The 23,955-nt window shown below is 47.7% G+C and overlaps 1 protein-coding gene across 1 annotated transcript in view; it reads left to right on the forward strand.

Annotated features, from left to right (window-relative positions):
- Positions 1-1,671: 1,671 nt before the first annotated feature.
- The window catches only part of LOC143767635 (uncharacterized), a 104,191-nt gene continuing 81,907 nt past the window's right edge, over positions 1,672-23,955 (forward strand). The window contains exons 1-6 of the mRNA XM_077256076.1: positions 1,672-1,743; positions 20,945-21,094; positions 21,224-21,403; positions 21,487-21,610; positions 21,694-21,791; positions 21,990-22,080. Coding sequence (XP_077112191.1) covers positions 1,690-1,743; positions 20,945-21,094; positions 21,224-21,403; positions 21,487-21,610; positions 21,694-21,791; positions 21,990-22,080 — 697 coding nt within the window. The 5' untranslated portion in view covers positions 1,672-1,689. The remainder of the gene's footprint in view (positions 1,744-20,944; positions 21,095-21,223; positions 21,404-21,486; positions 21,611-21,693; positions 21,792-21,989; positions 22,081-23,955) is intronic.

A 23,955-nucleotide genomic window follows, 5' to 3' on the forward strand; every position in this document is an offset into this window, starting at 1 on the left:
TTCAGAAGAAGCTTATAGAGAAAAAATGCATCAAACCCCAGAGTTCAGCAGCGTCTTCAGGCCACAGAGAGCGGAGATTTCATGGAATCACGTCCACTCTGCTGTGAAATTTAGATCATGTTCACATGTAGAGTAAATGCTGAGGATTTTCTGCTGCCTTTTTTTCATATAAATTCTGCTGTTTAACTGTCCAAGCAAAGTGGATGAGATTCCATGAGATCTGCGCTGCTATTAGGATCCAGCACTCAGTATCTCACATTATGTAACAGTCAGTATTTCTCTATATGTCGTCCCTCCGCCTGTTACAGCCGTTCTTCCTTCCCCTTTCCTTTCCTTGCCTTTCCTGTTCCTTTTCTTCTCCTCCGGCCTCTTAAATGTTTTATATATAAGGTATTATGTATGTACAGTAACCCCTTCCCCTGTCTATCCTCTACAGACCAATATTTTTCATTGTCCTTATATCCCTTTCATTTTTCCCTTTTCCCCAATAAACCATATTTCCCCCTTCTCATCCTTAACCCTTTCCACCCTGTATTTTGCCTCTATCTTTCATCCCTTTATATTTCTCTTTTTTCCTGTTATTTGGTTCTTGTCTGTGTCCTTAAATCCTTAATAAAAACTACTATAACATAGAAGGCACCCACTGTGCCCCAAGGACGCGGCTGATCTTTGTGGTTTTGTTGCTTTTTTTCTCGTCTTCTATGTGGAGCCTAATAAAAACGCAGGTAAAAACTGCAGAAACTTTATTAATTGTAGAATCAAAGCTTTTCTGTGCTATAAAAAGTGCATGAAAAATGTGGCTTCACATCTGCACCAAAAACGCATCAAATAAGGGGGAGAAGATTGTTATTGTGGAGTTTCATCCTGCAGAAACCAAAAAACACAGTATTTCTGCAACATGTGAACACGGCCGTACAGACACAACAAAGCCGGATGTCGTATAGTGACGCTACATAAAGATGAGGAAGTTCTGGAGGCTCCGACTGTGAATGAAGGAACAAACAATAATCCCCAGGTCCCACACACGCTGGACCAGAGACCCCCGAATCCACCTGCTCCTCTCTAGTCCCATCTGTCCCGGATACAGCGAACAGTCCCGGATTTGGGTCTACACCCTGCAGTCTCAGGTGTCTGCTGAATTTCCCTCACTACCAGCGCCCCTCTGACAACTCCTCCTGCCGGGAGAGAAAGAAATGGTAAATGGGCGTGGATTGGGGGGGTGGACAAAATTTGCTGCTATGTGCACTGCATGATCTGTGCTTCAAAATTTGGGACATGTGCACAATTACTTGGTGTAACCCTGGTGGATGTGGACCCACTGCACAACGGGTCGGGCTCACCCTGGAGGGGTGTAATTAGGTGTCCACCAGGTCTTCACTAGAGTTACTGATGGAGAGGACAGGCTGGACAGCTGGTAGACACAGGTACTACTCCAGGGTAGTCCCCAGGACTGGAGCAGCTGATGGAAGAGTCACAGACACAAGTGTGAGGTACAACAGGGACCACAAACTGGACATGTACAGAATAAACTGCCTAGGAACCAACATTCAGCAGGGCGGTGGGTGGAGCTGCCTAATACAGGACCTGCCGGCACGGGATAGGCTGGGGAACCTAATCTCTGAAGGACACAGCAGGGTTATATTCCTGTAGAGACCGGCCAATCCTGCCATAAGGCCAAATGGAAGCAACATGCTGAGAAGCCATGCGGTGACCATAGTGAGTGGGGAGGCGCTGAGAGGGCAGGTGAGGTACCACCGTAACACCTGGTTAGGGCCCACTCAGATGTTTCCCCCCTGAGCTGAGCCCCTCACTGCGCCTCAGAACAAATGTAATATTATCTTCACAACCGAGTGATAAAGAAACCAGTGACAGCTGTGGGATAAACATGTCCATTACACCCTGAGATGACTTCCCTGGTGGGTACAGGGTCCGAAATGGGGTCACATTAGGGGGTTGTATGTTGTTCTGTGTACGGCATCAATGGTGGGAGAAGTGGAGATTCTCTTCTCACTGGGATCCCACTCCACTCACTCCTCACACTCAGCAAGTGTCTGCCCTGCGGCCTATATACCCGAAGCATCACACCCGGCTCCGCTCTGTGCGCAGCGTACACCATGTACTTCTGTTATATATACGGCTCCGCTCCGTACACCTCACACACACACGGCTCCGCTCTGTACACCTCATACACACACGGCTCCGCTACATCCACACTGTAAACCCCTCCTGACCCCACACATAAACTTCCCCTCATCCAGCACCATGACAACCAGCACAGCAGAGTCCTGCATACACTGAGGCCCCTGATCATGTGACCCCTGACTCCTCCCCTCCTGTGACCTCATCACAGGTCCTGTGCGCACAGAGCAGCTGTATGTGGAGTGCGGCTCTGCGGGTGGAGGTCGGTGCTGGAGGCTCCATTATTCTCTATGTGGAGTGCGGCTTTGCAGGTGGGGTTGAGCCTAGAGTGTATGGGCTCCTTCCAGGTCCTGACTGCAGCCCATACACTCTAGCCGGCTCACTGTGAAGATGCTAGAGTGTATGGGCTCCTTCCTGGTATATATTATTGTAGATACAGACTGTACGGGCTCCTGTCAGGTATATATTATTGTAGATATAGACTGTACGGGCTCCTGTCAGGTATATATTATTGTAGATACAGACTGTACGGGCTCCTGTCAGGTATATATTATTGTAGATACAGACTGTACAGGCTCCTGTCAGGTATATATTATTGTAGATACAGACTGTACAGGCTCCTGTCAGGTATATATTATTGTAGATACAGACTGTACGGGCTCCTGTCAGGTATATATTATTGTAGATATAGACTGTACGGGCTCCTGTCAGGTATATATTATTGTAGATACAGACTGTACGGGCTCCTGTCAGGTATATATTATTGTAGATACAGACTGTACGGGCTCCTGTCAGGTATATATTATTGTAGATACAGACTGTATGGGCTCCTTCCTGGTATATATTATTGTAGATACAGACTGTACGGGCTCCTGTCAGGTATATATTATTGTAGATATAGACTGTACGGGCTCCTGTCAGGTATATATTATTGTAGATACAGACTGTACGGGCTCCTGTCAGGTATATATTATTGTAGATACAGACTGTACAGGCTCCTGTCAGGTATATATTATTGTAGATACAGACTGTACAGGCTCCTGTCAGGTATATATTATTGTAGATACAGACTGTACGGGCTCCTGTCAGGTATATATTATTGTAGATATAGACTGTACGGGCTCCTGTCAGGTATATATTATTGTAGATACAGACTGTACGGGCTCCTGTCAGGTATATATTATTGTAGATACAGACTGTACGGGCTCCTGTCAGGTATATATTATTGTAGATATAGACTGTACGGGCTCCTGTCAGGTATATATTATTGTAGATACAGACTGTACGGACTCCTGTCAGGTATATATTATTGTAGCTATAGACTGTACGGGCTCCTGTCAGGTATATATTATTGTAGATATAGACTGTACGGGCTCCTGTCAGGTATATATTATTGTAGATACAGACTGTACGGGCTCCTGTCAGGTATATATTATTGTAGATATAGACTGTGCGGGCTCCTGTCAGATATATATTATTGTAGATACAGACTGTACGGGCTCCTGTCAGATATATATTATTGTAGATACAGACTGTACGGGCTCCTGTCAGGTATATATTATTGTAGATATAGACTGTACGGGCTCCTGTCAGGTATATATTATTGTAGATACAGACTGTACGGGCTCCTGTCAGGTATATATTATTGTAGATATAGACTGTACGGGCTCCTGTCAGGTATATATTATTGTAGATATAGACTGTACGGGCTCCTGTCAGGTATATATTATTGTAGATATAGACTGTACAGGCTCCTGTCAGGTATATATTATTGTAGATATAGACTGTACGGGCTCCTGTCAGGTATATATTACTGTAGATACAGACTGTACAGACTCCTGTCAGGTATATATTATTGTAGATATAGACTGTACGGGCTCCTGTCAGATATATATTATTGTAGATATAGACTGTACGGGCTCCTGTCAGGTATATATTATTGTAGATATAGATTGTACGGGCTCCTGTCAGGTATATATTATTGTAGATATAGACTGTACAGGCTCCTGTCAGGTATATATTATTGTAGATACAGACTGTACGGGCTCCTGTCAGATATATATTATTGTAGATATAGACTGTACGGGCTCCTGTCAGGTATATATTATTGTAGATATAGATTGTACGGGCTCCTGTCAGGTACATATTATTGTAGATATAGACTGTACGGGCTCCTGTCAGGTATATATTATTGTAGATATAGACTGTACAGACTCCTGTCAGGTATATATTATTGTAGATATAGACTGTACGGGCTCCTGTCAGGTATATATTATTGTAGATATAGACTGTACGGGCTCCTGTCAGGTATATATTACTGTAGATATACACTGTACAGGCTCCTGTCAGGTATATATTATTGTAGATACAGACTGTACAGGCTCCTGTCAGGTATATATTATTGTAGATATAGACTGTACGGACTCCTGTCAGGTATATATTATTGTAGATATAGACTGTACGGGCTCCTGTCAGGTATATATTACTGTAGATATACACTGTACAGGCTCCTGTCAGGTATATATTATTGTAGATATAGACTGTACGGACTCCTGTCAGGTATATATTATTGTAGATATAGACTGTACGGGCTCCTGTCAGGTATATATTATTGTAGATATAGACTGTACAGGCTCCTGTCAGGTATATATTATTGTAGCTACAGACTGTACGGGCTCCTGTCAGGTATATATTATTGCATACCTCCCAACCGTCCCGGATCCCGTGGGACTGTCCTGATTTTGACAGTCAGCCCCGGGATCCCGGGAGGGACATTAGTTGTCCCGCACTGGTTGGGAGGTGTACACATCACCCAGTCCCTGAGCCCCTGCACCCGCCCGCAGACTAAAGAACTGCAGCATATTGGCTGCTCTGTGCGCACAGGCTCAGGACCTGTGATGAAGTCACAGGATGGGAGGAGTCAGGGGTCACATGATCGGGAGGACCTCCGTGTACAGGACTGAGGACTCTGCTGATTGTCATGATGCTGGAAGGTAAGCATGTGTGAGGTCAGGAGGTGTTTACAGTGTGGATGTAGCAGAGTCGTGTGTGTACAAGGTGTATGGATCGGAGCAGCGTACGGTGCAATGTGTATGGAGCTGAGCCGTGTGTGTATGAGGTGTATGGAGCAGAGCCATGTGCGTACGACGTGTATGGAGCAGAGCCATGTGTGTACGACGTGTATGGAGCAGAGCCATGTGTGTACGAGGTGTACGGAGTGGAGCCGTGTGTGTACGAGGTGTACGGAGCGGAGCCGTGTGTGTACGAGGTGTACGGAGCGGAGCCGTGTGTGTATGAGGTGTACGGAGCGGAGCCGTGTGTGTATGAGGTGTACGGAGCGGAGCCGTGTGTGTATGAGGTGTACGGAGCGGAGCCGTGTGTGTATGAGGTGTACGGAGCGGAGCCGTGTGTGTATGAGGTGTACGGAGCGGAGCCGTGTGTGTATGAGGTGTACGGAGCGGAGCCGTGTGTGTATGAGGTGTACGGAGCGGAGCCGTGTGTGTATGAGGTGTACGGAGCGGAGCCGTGTGTGTACGAGGTGTACGGAGAGGAGCCGTGTGTGTACGAGGTGTACGGAGAGGAGCCGTGTGTGTATAAGGTGTATGGAGCAGAGCCATGTGTGTACGACGTGTATGGAGCAGAGCCATGTGTGTACGACGTGTATGGAGCAGAGCCATGTGTGTATGACGTGTATGGAGCAGAGCCATGTGTGTACGAGGTGTACGGAGTGGAGCCGTGTGTGTACGAGGTGTAAGGAGTGGAGCTGTGTGTGTACGAGGTGTATGTAGAGGAGCCGTGTGTGTACGAGGTGTACGGAGCGGAGCCGTGTGTGTACAAGGTGTATGGAGTGGAGCTGTGTGTGTACAAAGTGTATGGAGTGGAGCCGTGTGTGTACAAGGTGTATGGGGAGGAGCCGTGTGTGTATGAGGTGTACGGAGCGGAGCCGTGTGTGTACGAGGTGTATGGAGCGGAGTCGCATGTGTACGAGGTGTACGGAGCGGACGCTGGCTGTGTCGGATCGGAGCAGATATTGCTCCTCGCTCTGACACTGACTGGCACAGGAGACACGGAGGTCTTTATCAGTGGCGTATCACAGCTGCAGCGACGTCAGCAGCGCAGCTGGATGACACCATTCAGCGCCGTGGGAGTGGAAGCTGCCGGCTGCTTCGAGGGAGCGCGGTGAAAGGTGTTTGTGTGTAGTGATGGAGAAGGCAATGATGGGGGTGGGGTAACCATGTGTGGCCATTATACTGCACCCAGCATTGTGTGGAGCCATTATACTGTACCCAGCATTATGTGTGGCCATTATACTATACCCAGCATCGTGTGGGGCCATTATACTGTACAAAGCATCATGTGGCGCCATTATACTGTATGGACCATCACGTGGGGCAAGTATACTGTACGCAGCATCATGTGGGGCCATTATACAGTATGGAGCGTCGTGTGTGGCCATTGTACAGTATGGAGCGTCGTGTGTGGCCATTGTACACTATGGAGCGTCGTGTGTGGCCATTGTACACTATGGAGCGTCGTGTGTGGCCATTGTACACTATGGAGCGTCGTGTGTGGCCATTGTACACTATGGAGCGTCGTGTGTGGCCATTGTACACTATGGAGCGTCGTGTGTGGCCATTGTACACTATGGAGCGTCGTGTGTGGCCATTGTACACTATGGAGCGTCGTGTGTGGCCATTGTACACTATGGAGCGTCGTGTGTGGCCATTGTACAATATGGAGCGTCGTGTGTGGCCATATGTTTTTGTTCATAATTATTGTTAACGAAACATTGTGATCAGAAGTGCTAAATGGGTGTGGTTTGGGCGTGGCTAGTTGTGAAATGGGTGTGGCCTAAAAGTTGCCGCGGCGCGCTACGCGCGCCACTGACTTTGTCCCTCTTTCCCTTCCCCAAAAGTTGGGAGGTATGTTATTGTAGATACAGACTGTACGGACTCCTGTCAGGTATATATTAGTGATGATATCAGAATGTATGGGCCCCGTCAGGTATATATATTAGTGATGATATCAGAATGTACGGGCCCCTGTCAGGTATATATTACTGATGATATCAGAATGTATGGGCCCCTGTCAGGTATATATTACTGATGATATCAGAATGTATGGACCCCTGTCAGGTATATATTACTGATAATATCAGAATGTATAGGCTCCTGTCAGGTATATATTAGTGATGGTATCAGAATGTATGGGCTCCTGTCAGGTATATATTATTGTAGATATAGACTGTATGGGCCCCTGTCAGGTATATATGCTGCGATTGTTCTCGTATGCTGATTTGGCATGAAAAAATAATCACAGATGTGATCTGCCCCATAGATTAACACTGGTCCGAGTGCCATGCGATGCTTTCTCACATAGCGCTCGTCCGTATTCTACGCTAGTGTGACCCCGGCCTTAAACTTATGAAGCGACACAGACCACCTGCAGTTCAGCCACCATCAATATTTAAATTACAAGTTTTTCACCATCCCAAAAAATGCTAATTTTAACCTAGTTCCATAGGTTTCTTAAAGGGAACCTGTCACCAGGTTTTCCCCATATATAGTACCACCAGCACCTATATGCCCTTATACACACCCTTCTAGAGTGCTGTACCGTATATACTCGCATATAAGCCGAAATTTTTTTGGGCAGAAAGAGACCCTCTCGGCTTATACTCGAGTCATTGTCGGCGGGGAAGCGGCGGCTGTCACATACTCACCTGCTCCTGGCGCGGTCCCTGCATGTCCGATGGTCTCCGGGCAGCTCTTCCTGTGTTCAGCGGTCACGTGGTTCTGCTCATTAATGAATATGGACGCATAATAGTTAAGGCTATGTGCGCACGTTGCAGATTTGCTTGAGGAAATGTCTGCATGGTTAGTGCGTCTCTTAGCAGAAAACGCAGTGGAAATTCTGTACTTTTTTATGCGGATTTAATGCGTTTCTGTTAATCGTGAGCGCTAAATAAAGATATATTAAAAAAATAAATAAATAAATGAATTTGATGCATTTCCTTATTCAAACTCTTCACGAGATACCCTCATTAATATTAACTAAAGACACACACCCATGTAGGAGCATTAACATAATTAACCTACATATGCTGTAAAAAAAACAACTAAGAAACCTGCGTGAAATGCAATATGTTTATTTTTCAAAAAATAAAACCTGCATGGGCTCCCGCATAACTTTCATAACCAGCAGTGGGAAAGCTGACAGCTGATGTTACTATTCTGGAAAGGAGCCAATAACCATAAAGGTTCCCAGGCTATTAATATCAGCTCACAGCTGTTTGCTTAGCCTTTACTGGCTATTTTACAGGGGGACACAAAATATTGACATAAAATCCAACCAGCAAAGGCTAGGCAGACAGCTGTAGGCTGATATTTATAGCCTGTGAAGAGGCCATGGATATTGGCAGCCCCACAGGCTAAAAACCATCAGCTCTCAGCCGTCGCAGAAATAGCACATCTTATAGATATGCCAATTCTGGCACTTAGCCTCGCTCTTCCCACTTGCCCTGTAGCAGAGGGGTTCATAATTGTGCGGTTGATGTCACCTTTTTATTGTCAAGTAACATCAAGCCCACAGGTTAGTAATGGAGAGGCATCTATCAGACATCTCTCCATTACTAAGCTGGCCTAATGTCACCTTACAATACAAAGGTGACATTAACCCCTTATTACCCCATATGCCACCACTACAGGGCAGTGAGAAGACAGAGGCTGAGTGCCAGAATTGGCGCATCTTACAGATGCACCTTTTCTGGGGTGGCAATAACCATGGTCCCTCTCTAGGCTATAATATCTGTCCTCAGTCACTGGCTTTCCCTCTGTGGCACAGAAAATTGTGCGGGAGCCCACGCCAGTTTTTTCAGTGAAAACATTTTTATTAAATACATACAGGCCCCAAATTTTACACACACACACACACACACTACTAACCGTATTAGTCACTGACCTATATAAGTCTAACTGTTCTGCAATGGTTTACTGTATGTAAACCATGTCTCCTATCCTGTCAGCCTCTGCAATGATTTAACAGAAGCCGACAAATTAACTATCGGCTATTCCGCTGACCGTGTGATATATTATATTATATATATATATATACACACACACATACATACACACAGACAGTACAGACCAAATGTTTAGACACACCTCATTTAAAGATTTTTCTGTATTTTCATGACTATGAAAACTGTACATTCACACTGAAGGCATCAAAACTATGTGGAATTATATCTAATATATAAAGCTGAATGTGTGTATGCGTGTATGTATGTATGTATGTATGTGTGTGTGTATGTCCGGGATTGGCATCTGAACCGTCGCAGCTACAGCCACAAAATTTTGCACAGTCACACGTCTGGACCCCGAGAGCGTCATAGGCTATGTTGTGAGGTGAAATTTTAACCCCGCGCTTTCCAATTCACCAAACAATTTTGCCCCTATCTACATAATGGGGAAAAAGTGAAGGGAAAAGTGTTGGAGGAAAATTGACAGCTGCCAGATGTGAACAATGGGGAGTTAAAGAATGAGAGCGATGGCGCCAGAGTATACCGTACAGTTGCTAAGGTGGGGCCCCGACATGGGATACTCACCACACACAGGGATATGAACACAAACACAAAATGCGCCACACACTACCACGTGCTTGAACACATATACGACCCTCAGCACACATTTCACCACACACACCAGCCTCGCCACATAAAAGTCGAAACACAAAAGTCACCACTCAAAACTCGCCACGCGCAAAACTCGCCATATGCAAAACTAGGCTCACGCAAAACTCACCTCATGCAAAACTTGCACACACAGAAAAATTGCCACATGTACAAAAGTTGCACCACATGCAAAAGTTGCCTCACACAAAACTTGCACATACTCAAAACGCACCACACATAAAACTCGCCACGCGCAAAACTCGCCATGCACAAATCTTGCTGCACACAACTTGCTACACTAACCTGTTACATGAAACTCGACACACAAAAAGTTGCTACACGCATGTCGCCACACAAAACTCATCTCACAAAAGTCGCTACATGCATGTCGCCACACGCAACTCAACACACACAACTTGACACATGAAACTAGCCCTAAAACACACACAAGTCTGGTATTATCCTTCAAAAATAAAAGTCTGATTAATAAGCAACAAATGTAACATATAGGAATCCGGCAGCTGTCAGTCACATGACCTGTCTATTATGTGTATGTGTGAGCTAATATATACTGCCAGGGGGGAGGGCTTCCTGTTGGCTGGGGATTTATCAGGCTGCCAATAGCAACCAATCACAGCTCAACTTCTATTTTGCTACAGTTAATTAATCTGAGCTCTGATTGGTTAATATAGGCAACAAAGACATTCTCAGTATAACAAAGCCAATATATGTTGTGAAATTCTTCTATTAGCTTAGTTTTTGCCTTTTAATAATTACATGTCTATCTATTTGTTTTGTGGTTTTTGTGCGCAGAATAAATGTTTGTTAACACATACTATTTTGCTAACAGCAGTCATTAACCCGGGCGATGCCGGGTAGTACAGCTAGTACTTAATAAAAGTGTAAAGCAACTGAAAATATGTCTTATATTCTAGGTTTTTCAAAGTAGCCACCTTTTGCTTTGATGACTGCTTTGCACACTCTTGGCAGTCTCTTGATGAGCTTCAAGAGGTAGTCACCGGGAATGGTCTTCCAACAATCTTGAAGGAGTTCCCAGAGATGCTTAGCACTTGTTGGCCCTTTTGCCTTCACTCTGCGGTCCAGCTCACCCCAAACCATCTCGATTGGGTTCAGGTCTGGTGACTGTGGAGGCCAGGTCATCTGGCATAGCACCCCATCACTCTCCTTCTTGGTCAAATAGCCCTTACACAGCCTGGAGGTGTATTTGGGGTCATTGTCCTTTTGAAAAATAAATGATGGTCCAACTAAAAGCAAACCGGATGGTATAGCATGTCGCTGCAAGATGCTGTGGTAGCCATGTTGGTTCAGTATGCCTTCAATTTTGAATAAATCCCCAACAGTGTCACCAGCAAAGCACCCCCACACCTCCTCCTCCATGCTTCACGGTGGAAACCAGGCATTTAGAGTCCATCCGTTCACCTTTTCTGTGTACAAAGACACGGTGGTTGGAACCAAAGATCTCAAATTTGGACTCATCTGACCAAAGCACAGGTTTCCACTGGTCTAATGTCCATTCCTTGCGTTATTTAGCCCAAACAAGTCTCTTCTGCTTGTTGCCTGTCCTTAGCAGTGGTTTCCTAGCAGCTATTTTACCATGAAGGCCTGCTGCACAAAGTCTCCTCTTAAGGGCTTGTTTCCATTTGCGAGAAACACGTCTGTATCTCGCATGTGGAAACCAAGCTGTAGCACCGGCACTCCAGAGCGGAGCGTGCGGCCGCATAGGAACACATGGAGCTGCACGCTCCGCTCCAAAGTGCCAGCGCCACAGCTTGGTTTCCACATGCGAGATACGGATGTGTTTCTCGCAAATGGAAACAAGCCCTAACAGTTGTTGTAGAGATGTGTCTGCTGCTTGAACTCTGTGTGGCATTGACCTGGTCTCTAATCTGAGCTGCTGTTAACCTGCGATTTCTGAGGCTGGTGACTCGGATAAACTTATCCTCAGAAGCAGAGGTGACTCTTGGTATTCCTTTCCTGGGGCGGTTCTCATGTGAGCCAGTTTCTTAGTAGCGCTTGGTGGTTTTTGCCACTGCACTTGGGGACACTTTCAAATTTTTCGGACTGACTGACCTTCATTTCTTAAAGTAATGATGGCCACTCGTTTTTCTTTACTTAGCTGCTTTTTTCCTGCCATAATACAAATTCTAACAGTCTATTCAGTAGGACTATCAGCTGTGTATCCACCAGACTTCTGCACAACACAACTGATGGTCCCAACCCCATTTATAAGGCAAGAAATCCCACTTATTAAACCTGACAGGGCACACCTGTGAAGTGAAAATCATTCCCAGTGACTACCTCTTGCAGCTCATCAAGAGAATGCCAAGAGTGTGCAAAGCAGTCAAAGAAAAAGGTGGCTACTGTGAAGAACCTAGAATATAAGACATAGCAAAAGTGTGAAACAACTGAAATTAAGTATATAATTCCACATGTGTTAATTCATAGTTTTGATGCCTTCAGTGTGAATGTACAATTTTCATAGTCATGAAAATACAGAAAAATCTTTAAATGAGGTGTGTCCAAACTTTTGGTCTGTAGTGTATCTCTTTAGATTTTATATACACCTATACTGTGTGTATATATCTATTCTATTGTAACCTGTCAGTGTGATTTTACTGTACACTGCACCTGAATTGTCGGCCTTTCAAAGGACACCGTTGCGTATTTCTCACAAGTCACACTGATGGCCCGTGTGGTGCGAGTTTTTCTTGCACAAATAGACTTTCATTGGCGAGTCTCGGCTGATATACGGTGCAAATCACAGCATACTGCAATTTCACTCGCACATATACGGCCGTGAAAAAAAAGTGATGGGAGATTAACATTGGTTCCAGTGCTATGCGATTTTTTTCTCGCATAGCACTCGTCCGTATTCCTCTCTAGTGTGACTCCGGTCTTAAAGGGAAAATCATTAAAAATTTATATTTAAAATTTGTAAAATTTCTGATTTTTTACAAAATAAAGCAAAACATATCAACTCAAGTTTGCCATTACCATAAAGTCTAATATAACACGAAAAAAAAAATTAATCTCAAAATCAATGGGATGTTGAAGCATTCCAGAGTTATTACTATATAAAGTGACACTGGTCAGATTTTAAAAAATTGGCCCTGCCACAAAGGAGCTAAGAGCTTGTACATGTGAACATTGTTTCAAAGGTGGCTTACCTGTCTCAGGCAGGTTTCACACCAGCGTTCGGCAGCCTTCTTCCTCCATTAAGCCCCGCCCACTGCTGCGCCTCTTCCTTCAGATCCGCCTAAGTCTGCATGCGTCCCCTATCTAACATTGGGTACGCAGGCATGCCTCATTTTGAAGATGCGCTGAACTGCGTCGAACGCAACATGTTGCATTTTATTGCAGTCGGCGCAGCATTAAAACAACGCATGCGGAGGCATCCGCTTGGCCTGCGTACCCAATATTAAAGATAGGGTATGCAGGACGCATGCAGACGTAGGCGGAACTGAATGAAGAGTTGTGGCAGTGAGCAGGGCTTAGGCTACTTTCACACTAGTCAGTCGGTACGGGCCGTCGCAAACCGTCGGCCAGTGTGTTTTATGTAGAACGTGGGCAGCGGAGGCAGTTGTACAACGCATCCGTGGCCCATTGTGAGTTCCGGGGAGGAGGGGGCGGAGTTTCGGCCACGCATGCGGTCGAAAATGGCGGACTCGACGCACAAAAAAATGTTACATGGAACTTTTTTTGTGCCGACGGTCCGCCAAAACACAACGCATCTGTCGCATGACGGATGCGACGTGTGGCAATCCGTCCTAATGTGTTGCTAATGAAAGTCTATGGAGAAAAAAAACGCATCATGCAGGCAACTTTGCAGGATGCGTTTTTTCTCCAAAACGTCGCATTGAGACGTACAGCAAGCGACGTTGGTGTGAAAGTAGCCTTAACGGAGGAGGAAGGCTGCCATCCGCAGTCCTGCCGAACGCTGGTGTGAAACCAGCCTAAGGCTGTTATTATAGCACCTTCCATGTGTTACACAGATACATCATGGGCTTGTCCTGCCCTACGCATGAAATGAAAGGCTAAAATACAATGTGGAGACTTCATCAGAGCAATGTTTTATTTACATTCAGAACTGGTTTAAGAGGAACAAATTACCATTTCCCACAGAAATCTCAGACTTTTACTTATAGAAATACTGGATAAATATCATTTTACCATTAGATATAGAAACATTTCCAATTTTATAAAACTGCATTTTTTTGCATTGAATAACTTTATGCCTTTGCTCGTTTCATTTTATGCATTTCTAAAGTATTGTAAAACTGTAGTATGCTGTTGGTGCATGCGGGCTGGACTGTCGGTTTGGTATGTGGCTCTGTTCCCCCCAGGCCTGCTTCCGATGTCTGAGGTTTCGGTGTCCCAGACCAGAGATCATAATACCGGCCTTGAATTGTGAAGGACACGGCAGCCGACCCTGAGAAACATCCAAGGTGGGAACGCCCCATCATGTCGAAGAGAGTCTGCTAGATCCAGGCCTAGAAGACCAGTGCTGGTGGGTTCATGGATGCCAGGAGGGGGTTGGCCTAAAGGAAGGTCTCATCTTTTCCTGGCGGGTCGGAGAGTTGTCCCGTCGTTTTTTTGGACAGAACATTTCCAAAACAACCAAAATTGAACAGCAGATCTCTTGGGAGGCAGACTTTTGTCCTCTGTTGCAGAAGCGAAGTACTCTTAAACTGATAGGTGCAGAGTAGGACACACTAGAAAGTTGGCGTGCATGATTGTTCAGGGCACTGGTGGTGTGGACCGGCCACCAGAGAAGGCCTAGACCGAAGCCTGGATATTTTAAGAGCAGGGTCACAGGAGCCTCTGGAAAACATGGAGGCTGCATGAATAGGAAGGTTTCCCCAGGAGACATCCATATTGCTCAAGGGCAAACTAGGACATACTTGTCCTGTCCTTTCCATTTTATTTATTTTTTTAAAGTAGCCCCCTCACTGCCTGGTAGGATATACCGTATATACTCGAGTATAAGCCGACCCGAGTATAAGCCGGCCCCCCTAATTTTGCCACAAAAAACTGGGAAAACTTATTGACTCGAGTATAAGCCTAGGGTGGAAAATGCAGCAGGTACCGGTGAATTTCAAAATTAAAAATAGATACTCCATACCGTTCATTATGGTCCCATAGATGCTCCACATAAAGCTGTGCCACATATAATGCTCTGCACCGTTCATTATGGCCCCATAGATGCTCCACATAAAGCTGTGCCATATATACAATGCTCTGCACCATTGCCCCATAGATACTCCACATAAAGCTGTGCCATATATACAATGCTCTGCACCGTTGCCCCATAGCTGTGCCATATAGTGCTCTGCACCATTGCCCCATAGCTGTGCCATATAGTGCTCTGCACCATTGCCCCATAGCTGTGCCATATAGTGCTCTGCACCATTGCCCCATAGCTGTGCCATATAGTGCTCTGCACCGTTGCCCCATAGCTGTGCCATATAGTGCTCTGCCCCGTTGCCCCATAGCTGTGCCATATAGTGCTCTGCCCCGTTGCCCCATAGCTGTGCCATATAGTGCTCTGCACCATTGTCCCATAGCTGTGCCATATAGTGCTCTGCACCGTCCATTATTGCCCCATAGCTGCTGCTGCTGCTGCAATAAAAAAAAAAACAACACATACTCACCTGTCTTGCTTGCAGCTCCTCGGCGCCATCTTCCCGGCGTCTCTCTGCACTGACTGATCAGGCAGAGGGCGGCGCGCACACTATATGCGTCATCGCGCCCTCTGCCTGAACAGTCAGAACGGAGAGACGCCGGGAAGATGGCGCGACGCCCGGCGTGTGGAACGAGGACAGGTGAATATGCGATACTTACCTGCTCCCGGCGTCCCGCTCCTTCCCCCTGCCTGTCTTCGGTGCCGCAGCCTCTTCCTCTGTCAGCGGTCACCGGCACCGCTGATTAGAGAAATGAATTATGCGGCTCCGCCCCTATGGGAGGTGGAGCAGCCTATTCATTTCTCTAATGAGCGGTCCCACGTGACCGCTCAGGGGAAGAGGCTGCGGCACCGAAGACAGTGTGACAGGCAGGGGGAGGGACAGGAACGCCGGGACTAGGTGAGTATATGACAGTGCTCACCCGCCGACCCCACCACCGATCATGACTCGAGTATAAGCCGAGAGGGGCACTTTCAGCCCAAAAATTTGGGCTGAAAATCTCGGCTTATACTCGAGTATATACGGTATGTGTCCTGAAGATCACACATCATTCTTCACAGACCGATGATGAAGATGGGCATGGAATAACCTGGATGCAGACCTTTCGGCGGCTGGCACATAACGGATTCGTCTTCCCTCCCTACTCTATCTGGCTCTGGGGGGGCCAGAGGGTAGGGGGATTCGTGGCATGGACCGTCCTCTGGGGAACCACAAACACTCTTGATGTGTTAGGGCCTTGCTTCGTAGACCACAGATGATACGGTAGTGACAATTCTAGGTGGGAGATTAGAGTGACAATTCCACTGTCGCCCTCAAAAGCCGTATCTGAAAATAAAAGAAAAAAAAAGAAAAAGGAAAATCGTTAATAAAAAAAAACCCCAAAACCTAAGTCAGAAACTGGGCTGGGTGGTCCAGACCCATGTCTGCCTCCTACTGACATTAAGCTAAAAAGGATTAGCTTCGTGCCAGTTGGTGGTGTGGCCTACTCTACAGGGAAATACCTAATTTTTTTTTTTGCATAGCATAAGCACCATACACTCATATTTTTTTTGTGTACCCCAATGAAGCATTAGCCCCCCACATCAACCAGATGGCCACACAGCATAACCTCGCTCCCCCAGTCAGAAACCTCCACCTCACATTAACCAGCAGGCCACACAGCATAACCTCGCTCCCCCAGTCAGAAACATCCACCTCACATTAACCAGCGGACCCCACAGGATAAATCCAAAGCCCACCAGACGTTCCCTCCCCTCAAGCGTAAATACAAATATGACGCCCCCTGCCCCAACCATAAATCCCATCAGACACCCCCTCCAATCGAACGCCACCCCAGCTTAAACTCTCATCGGACGTCCAACCCCCACAAACCCCCATCGGACGTCAATCCTCCATCGGACTGCAACCCCCACAAACCCCCATCGGACGTACAACACCCACCGGACGCGGAACCCCCCACCCAGCAGAAACCCCCAGATGCGGACCCCCCACCCCGCACAAACCCCCATCAGACGTGGACCCCCCCCCCCACCCAGCACAAACCCCCATCGGACGTGGACCCCCCCCCACCCAGCACACACCCCCTTCGATGTCCACCCCCCACCCAGCTTAAACCCTCCTTAGCCCCCCCCAAACCCAACCCATAAGCAGGTCGCCCCCCAATAAAAGGGATCCATCTGTAAGCAGCAGGTCATCCCCAAATCCCACCACGGGATCCCCAATAGCCAGCAGCAGGTCGCCTCCCCACATTTCACGGCAAGCAGGTCGCCTCCCCACATTTCACGGCAAGCAGGTCGCCTCCCCACATTTCACGACAAGCAGGTCGCCTCCCCACATTTCACGACAAGCAGGTCGCCTCCCCACATTTCACGACAAGCAGGTCGCCTCCCCACATTCAACGACAAGCAGGTCGCCTCCCCACATTCAACGACAAGCAGGTCGCCTCCCCACATTCAACGACAAGCAGGTCGCCTCCCCACATTCAACGACAAGCAGGTCGCCTCCCCACATTCAACGACAAGCAGGTCGCCTCCCCACATTCAACGACAAGCAGGTCGCCTCCCCACATTCAACGACAAGCAGGTCGCCTCCCCACATTCAACGACAAGCAGGTCGCCTCCCCACATTCAACGACAAGCAGGTCGCCTCCCCACATTCAACGACAAGCAGGTCGCCTCCCCACATTCAACGACAAGCAGGTCGCCTCCCCACAAGCAAGTCACCCTCAAATCTCACCACAGGGGTCCGCCAAATAGCCTGCAGCAGGTCACCCCTCACATGCAGGTCGCCTCCCCACATCCCACCACAAGCAGGTCACCCCCACATCCCACCACAGGGGTCCCCCAATAGCTTGCAGCAGGTCTCCCCCAACATCCACCACAAGGGTCCCCCCCAATAGACAGAAGGTCACGCCCTCCCAAAACCCGACCACAAGCATGTTGCCCTCAAACCCCACCACCAGGGTCTCCCCAATAGCCAGCAGCAGGTCGCCCCCACTAAAAGGGGTCCACCCCGTAAGCAGCAGGTCACCTCCAAACCCCACCACAGGGGTCCCCCTCAATAGCCAGCAGGTCACCCCCAAACCCCACCACAGGGGCCCATCAATAGCCATTAGCAGGTCACCCCTCCACAAGCAGGTCACCCCCACTAAAAGGGGTCCCGCAACAAGCAGGTCGCCTCCCCAAACACAACCATAAGCAGGTCACCCTCACTAAAAGGGGTCCCCCGCACGCAGGTCGCCCCCAAATCACACCACAGGGGTCCCACCATAGGGGTCACCCCAATAGCCAGCAGCAGGTCTCCCACCCCAAACAAGTCACCCCATAAGCAGGTCACCCCTAAATCCCACCACAGGGGTCCCCCCAATTGCCAGCAGCAGGTCCCCCCCCACAAGCAGGTCACCACCCACTAAAATGGGTCACCCCCAATAGCATGCAGCAGGTCGCCCCCCCACAAGCAGGTCAGGGGTCCCCCAATAGCCTGCAGCCCCCCTCCCCTCACACAAGCAGGTCGCCTACCACAGAAGTCAACCACAACAGCCAGCAGCAGTCCCCCCCACAAAATCCCACAATAGCCAGCAGCAGCAGGTCCCTCCAAAATCCCACCACAGGGGTCCCCCACAATAGCCAGCAGCATCGGAGCCCCCCAAAATCCTACCGCAGGGCTCCCCCACAATAGCAAGCAGCAGCAGAGCCCCCCCAAATCCCACCGCAGGGGTCCCCCACAATAGCCAGCAGCAGCGGAGCCCCCCAAAATCCCACCGCAGGGGTCCCCCACAATAGCCAGCAGCAGCGGAGCCCCCCAAAACCACACCGCAGCGGTCCCCCACAATAGCCAACAGCGGAGCCCCCCAAAATCCCACCGCAGGGATCCCCCACAATAGCCAGCAGCAGCAGAGCCCCCCAAAATCCCACCACAGGGGTCCCCCACAATAGCCAGCAGCAGCGGAGCCCCCCCAAATCCCACCGCAGGGGTCCCCCACAATAGCCAGCAGCAGCGGAGCCCCCCAAAACCACACCGCAGCGGTCCCCCACAATAGCCAACAGCGGAGCCCCCCAAAATCCCACCGCAGGGATCCCCCACAATAGCCAGCAGCAGCAGAGCCCCCCAAAATCCCACCACAGGGGTCCCCCACAATAGCCAGCAGCAGCGGAGCCCCCCCAAATCCCACCGCAGGGGTCCCCCACAATAGCCAGCAGCAGCGGAGCCCCCCAAAACCACACCGCAGCGGTCCCCCAAAATCCCACCGCAGGGGTCCCCCACAATAGCCAGCAGCAGCAGAGCCCCCCAAAATCCCACCGCAGGGGTCCCCCCCAATAGCCAGCAACAGCGGAGCCCCCCAAAATCCCACCACGGGTCACTCCCCACACAGACAAGTAGGTCGACCACCACAGGGCCTCCCCCCAATAGCGAATAGCGATCGGCAAGTACGGTAGCATTTTTCACCCTCAAACCACTGACCTCCATGGCGTCCACAAGCTGTCATGCTGCTTTCCTTTGCCGCCTTGGAGAACACGCCCCCTCCCGATAGGACACGCCCCCGGAAATGACGTCACACCTGGAAGGCGCCCATACACTCTAGCATTTACCCTGAGGGTGGAGGTCGGTGCTGGAGGCTCCATTATTCTCTATGTGGAGTGCGGCTCTGTGGGTGGAGGTCGGTGCTGGAGGCCCCATTATTCTCTATGTGGAGTGTGGCTCTGCGGGTGGAGGTCGGTGCTGGAGGCCCCATTATTCTCTATGTGGAGCACGGCTCTGCGGGTGGAGGTCGGTGCTGGAGGCTCCATTATTCTCTATGTGGAGTGCGGCTCTGCGGGTGGAGGTAGGTGCTGGAGGCTCCATTTTTCTCTATGTGGAGTGCGGCTCTGCGGGTGGAGGTCGGTGCTGGAGGCTCCATTATTCTCTATGTGGAGTGCGGCTCTGCGGGTGGAGGGTCCACACCAGAACTGTAGCAGGTAGAGACCCCAATACCCACAGATGTCCCTTCTAATTGCGGGGAAACTATCCCCTCTAATAATCCTCGGACAGTTCTGACAAACACGGAAAAGTGCCCCTTTATGGAGGTGACAGAAAGTCTGTTTAGTCCCTTTAGCTCCATAGTATCAGCTCTAATCCAATGGTGAGAGAGCGATTTACCCTGAAGAGTCACAGATTGTGGGGTTGTTATAGGATGTTATATTTAGGGGGTTTGTGTTGTCTCCTTATAAGAATCACAATGGTTTTGTTCCTTTTCCGCTGATGGATACAAATGACCCAACTATGAAAGAAGGGAACCAAGGAAACATGTATTACTCTCATAGTACGGGGCCCCCACACAGTGGCATAACTTGAAACTCATGGGCCCCGATGCAAAAGCTTCAATGGGGTCCCCAAATATTTTAAATCTTTAATAGCAATAGTCTTTTTCCATAGGCCAAATGGACTTTGAGGGCCCCCTAGGCTCCAGGGCCCGGGTGCGATTGCAACCCTTGCACCTGTTGTAGTTATGCCCCTGCCCACGCAGTATTGTCGGGAAACCTTCATATAGAGGCCGGTGGTGATGGAGTCAGTGACCGACTCTGGACAAATCTGTTTCTAGAGCCGTAGCAGAAGATGAAGATGTCGTCCTCATCATGAAGTAGTTATTTCTCCTGTCACGTGTAATGAATATCTCCTGCAGTATTACTAATGCTGATTCCAGGGTCGGTAAATGAGGCGAGAATTAGCGTTATGGAAGATGAGTCTATGAGGAACGTATTCAGCTGCCGACTCCGAGGGAGAAACTGCTTGTTGTCTGTGGCCTAAATATATAGGTTTTATTAGTAGATGTAAAGAAGAAAACTAAATACTGTAAAATAATAAATCTCATATGTTTCCCCTTATTATCTCCAGTAATTGTATTGTTACACAGGATTTTTATGATGTTACATCGGCTCATCTTTTTCTCATTCAGGTCTCTACAATATCGGATCCTCTCAGTGAAGATCTTCTACATAAGAGAATTTTTCTGAATTACCCATCAAAGATGGATATGGACAGAGACAAGATGGCGGAGAGGATATTACACCTCACCCTAGAGATCCTCTTCCGGCTTACTGGAGAGGTGAGAGATTCTGATGACTTCACATTACATCATTCTTATCTGTGAGAACAACAGATGGACAGAACTGGAGAGGTGAGGACTCTGGAAATGTCTGTAGTGAGATTTATTAATGTGTCTCTCCATAACCAGGATTATACAGTAGTGAAGAAGACCTCTAGTGAGCACTGTCAGGACCCGATGTCTGAGGGATGGGGAGGACCCCTGAGCCCAATCACAGGGCCTCCACCTCACCCCCTGATACATGAGGACATCAATGACCAGAAGATCCTAGAACTCACCTACAAGATGATTGAGCTGCTGACTGGAGAGGTGACACTGCAGGGAATGCTGGGACATTATACAGTAACGCTATGAAGGGATCGGGGGGATGACGGTATCATTGTATGTGTCAGGTTCCTATAAGGTGTCAGGATGTCGCTGTGTATTTCTCCATGGAGGAGTGGGAGTATTTCGAAGGACACAAAGGTCTGTACAAGGACTTCATGATGGATGTTCATCAGCCCCTCACATCACCAGGTAATAGACAGGACTAAATACACACGGCCTATAATTATCTGTATGTAAAGAATGAATTCAGTCCCTGTATGTGTTTCGTCCAGATCTATCCATTAGGAGGACAACACCAGAGAGATGTCCCCGTCCTCTTCTTCCACAGGACTGTAAACAAGAAGATCCCAATGTTCCTCAGGATCATCAGGTAGATGGAGAGAAGGTGTCATGAGATCTCCCCTATGATGTGTAGATGGCTGTGAAGGTCTTGTGCTCAGTCTTGTTTTGTCCACCAGTATTATATGTTTTATACTTGTGTAATGAGAACGCTGGAGATGACAGGATTAGAGCTGATCATAGATGTGACTTCTCTGTCTGTCTGTGACTTTTACAATATTTGTTTCAGGGTGAAGATCTGACCCATATTAATACTACAGAGACATATGTGAGGGGTGATGAGCAGTGTAAAGAGGAGATTCCTACATATGACTACCCAGGTGAGTAGTAACCACTAAATGCAGAGAAGTCACAGATTCTTCTCCGTCACCGGCTGTGGCTGCTTCATCGGTGGTGTAGTCCGGCCGTATCACAATCATGTGATCACTATTTTGCCTTAAGACCACAACATTCTCCATCTGAAAATGTTGAAATTACTTTGTGAAATTATGAAAGCTCCTGACCGTTTCCTGCCCAGATCTGTAAACTACAAAGTCAAATGACAGCGTACGTAGAATGTGTTGACAAGTTAGAAAATCACTTGAAAAAAATATTATAATGGGCCTATAAGAGAAAGAGGAGGGTGATAATGCTGTTGGCTTCCTAGAACCCTGATATCTTATTGGATGAATCTCCCTTCTCTCCCTTCTGTGCTGCTGAATGTGCTCATATGGTCCCTACAAGACCAGGTCCAGTCTTTCTGGCCAAACGTCACTTTTATGATCAACAACATTAAATGTGCAGTGAGGCCAAGTGTGAATTTCTCTACAATAACAGCAGAGTTTCCCTTTATCCTGACTTTTCATATTATTTTAAAACCGACTAAACAGAATTTCGATCAACTATTTAAAAACCATTACTGTTGTGAATTCTACTTCTGGGCTCCCTCCGGTGGTTGTAGATGGTAATGCAGTTGTCTCCGGGTCCCAGCCCTGGTCAGGTGTATCTGCTGATTGCAGCTCTGACTGGGGTATTTAGGTTTGCAGGATTCATTAGTCCTTGCCAGTTGTCCATGGTTGTTCAGAGGTTCTTTACCTCTGTCTGGTTCCTCCTGCCTTGCTACCATATCAGCAAAGATAAGTTTCTGGTTTTGTTTTGTTGCACACATGCTGTGTGCTTAATAATGTATTGCTATTCATTTGTTTCTTCTTGTCCAGCTTAGATTGTCAGTATATTTTCAGTCTTGTTGGATTCTCTGGAGTTGCAGATATACTTTCCTCGTCTTTAGTTAGATGTGGAATTTTTGTATTATCTGCTGTGGATATTTTTGAAAGGGTTTTTTTACTGACCGCTCAGTATTCTGTCCTATCCTTTTCTATCTAGCTAGAGTGGCCTCTTTTGCTAAATCTTGTTTCTGCCTGCGTGTGTCATTCCTCTCCTATTCACAGTCAATATTTGTGGGGGGCTGCCTATCCTTTGGGGTTCTGCTCTGAGGCTAGATAGTATTTCTATTTCCATCTTTAGGGGTATTTAGTCCTCCGGCTGTGTCGAGGTGTCTAGGGCTGGTAGGCACACCCCACGGCTACTTCTAGTTGCGGTGTTAAGTTCAGGTATTGCGGTCAGTATAGTTTCCACCTTCTCCAGAGAAAGTTACATGTTGCTCCAAGGTCACCGGATCATAACAGTACAACTGGCCCACAATGAGTTAAATGCATCTCAGAAGAAGGGAAGAAAGGTGTTGAGTCATTTTTTTTTCTGCAACCTGTTTTGTCTTCTCTTCCCTCTTTTTTTTTTTTTTCTCTGGGTGGCTGAGGAGTCTTGTGGTAGCATGAAGGATCAGGAATTAACTTCTCTTGTCGACCAGCTTGCTGCTAGGGTACAGAGTATTTCTGATTATATTGTTCAGACTCCTGTTTTAGAGCCGAAGATTCCTACTCCTGATTTGTTTTTTGGTGACAGATTTAAATTTTTGAGTTTTAAAAACAACTGTAAACTGTTTTTTGCTCTGAGACCTCAGTCCTCAGGTGATTCCATTCAGCAGGTTAAAATCGTCATCTCCCTGCTGCGTGGCGATCCACAGGATTGGGCATTTTCCTTGGAAGCTGGGAATCCGGCTTTGTTTAATGTAGACTCCTTTTTTCAGGCTTTAGGATTATTGTATGATGAACCTAATTCTGTGGACCAAGCGGAGAAAACCTTGTTGGCCCTGTCTCAGG

Source organism: Ranitomeya variabilis, chromosome 4 (assembly GCF_051348905.1).
Source record: "Ranitomeya variabilis isolate aRanVar5 chromosome 4, aRanVar5.hap1, whole genome shotgun sequence".
NCBI lineage: Eukaryota > Metazoa > Chordata > Amphibia > Anura > Dendrobatidae > Ranitomeya > Ranitomeya variabilis.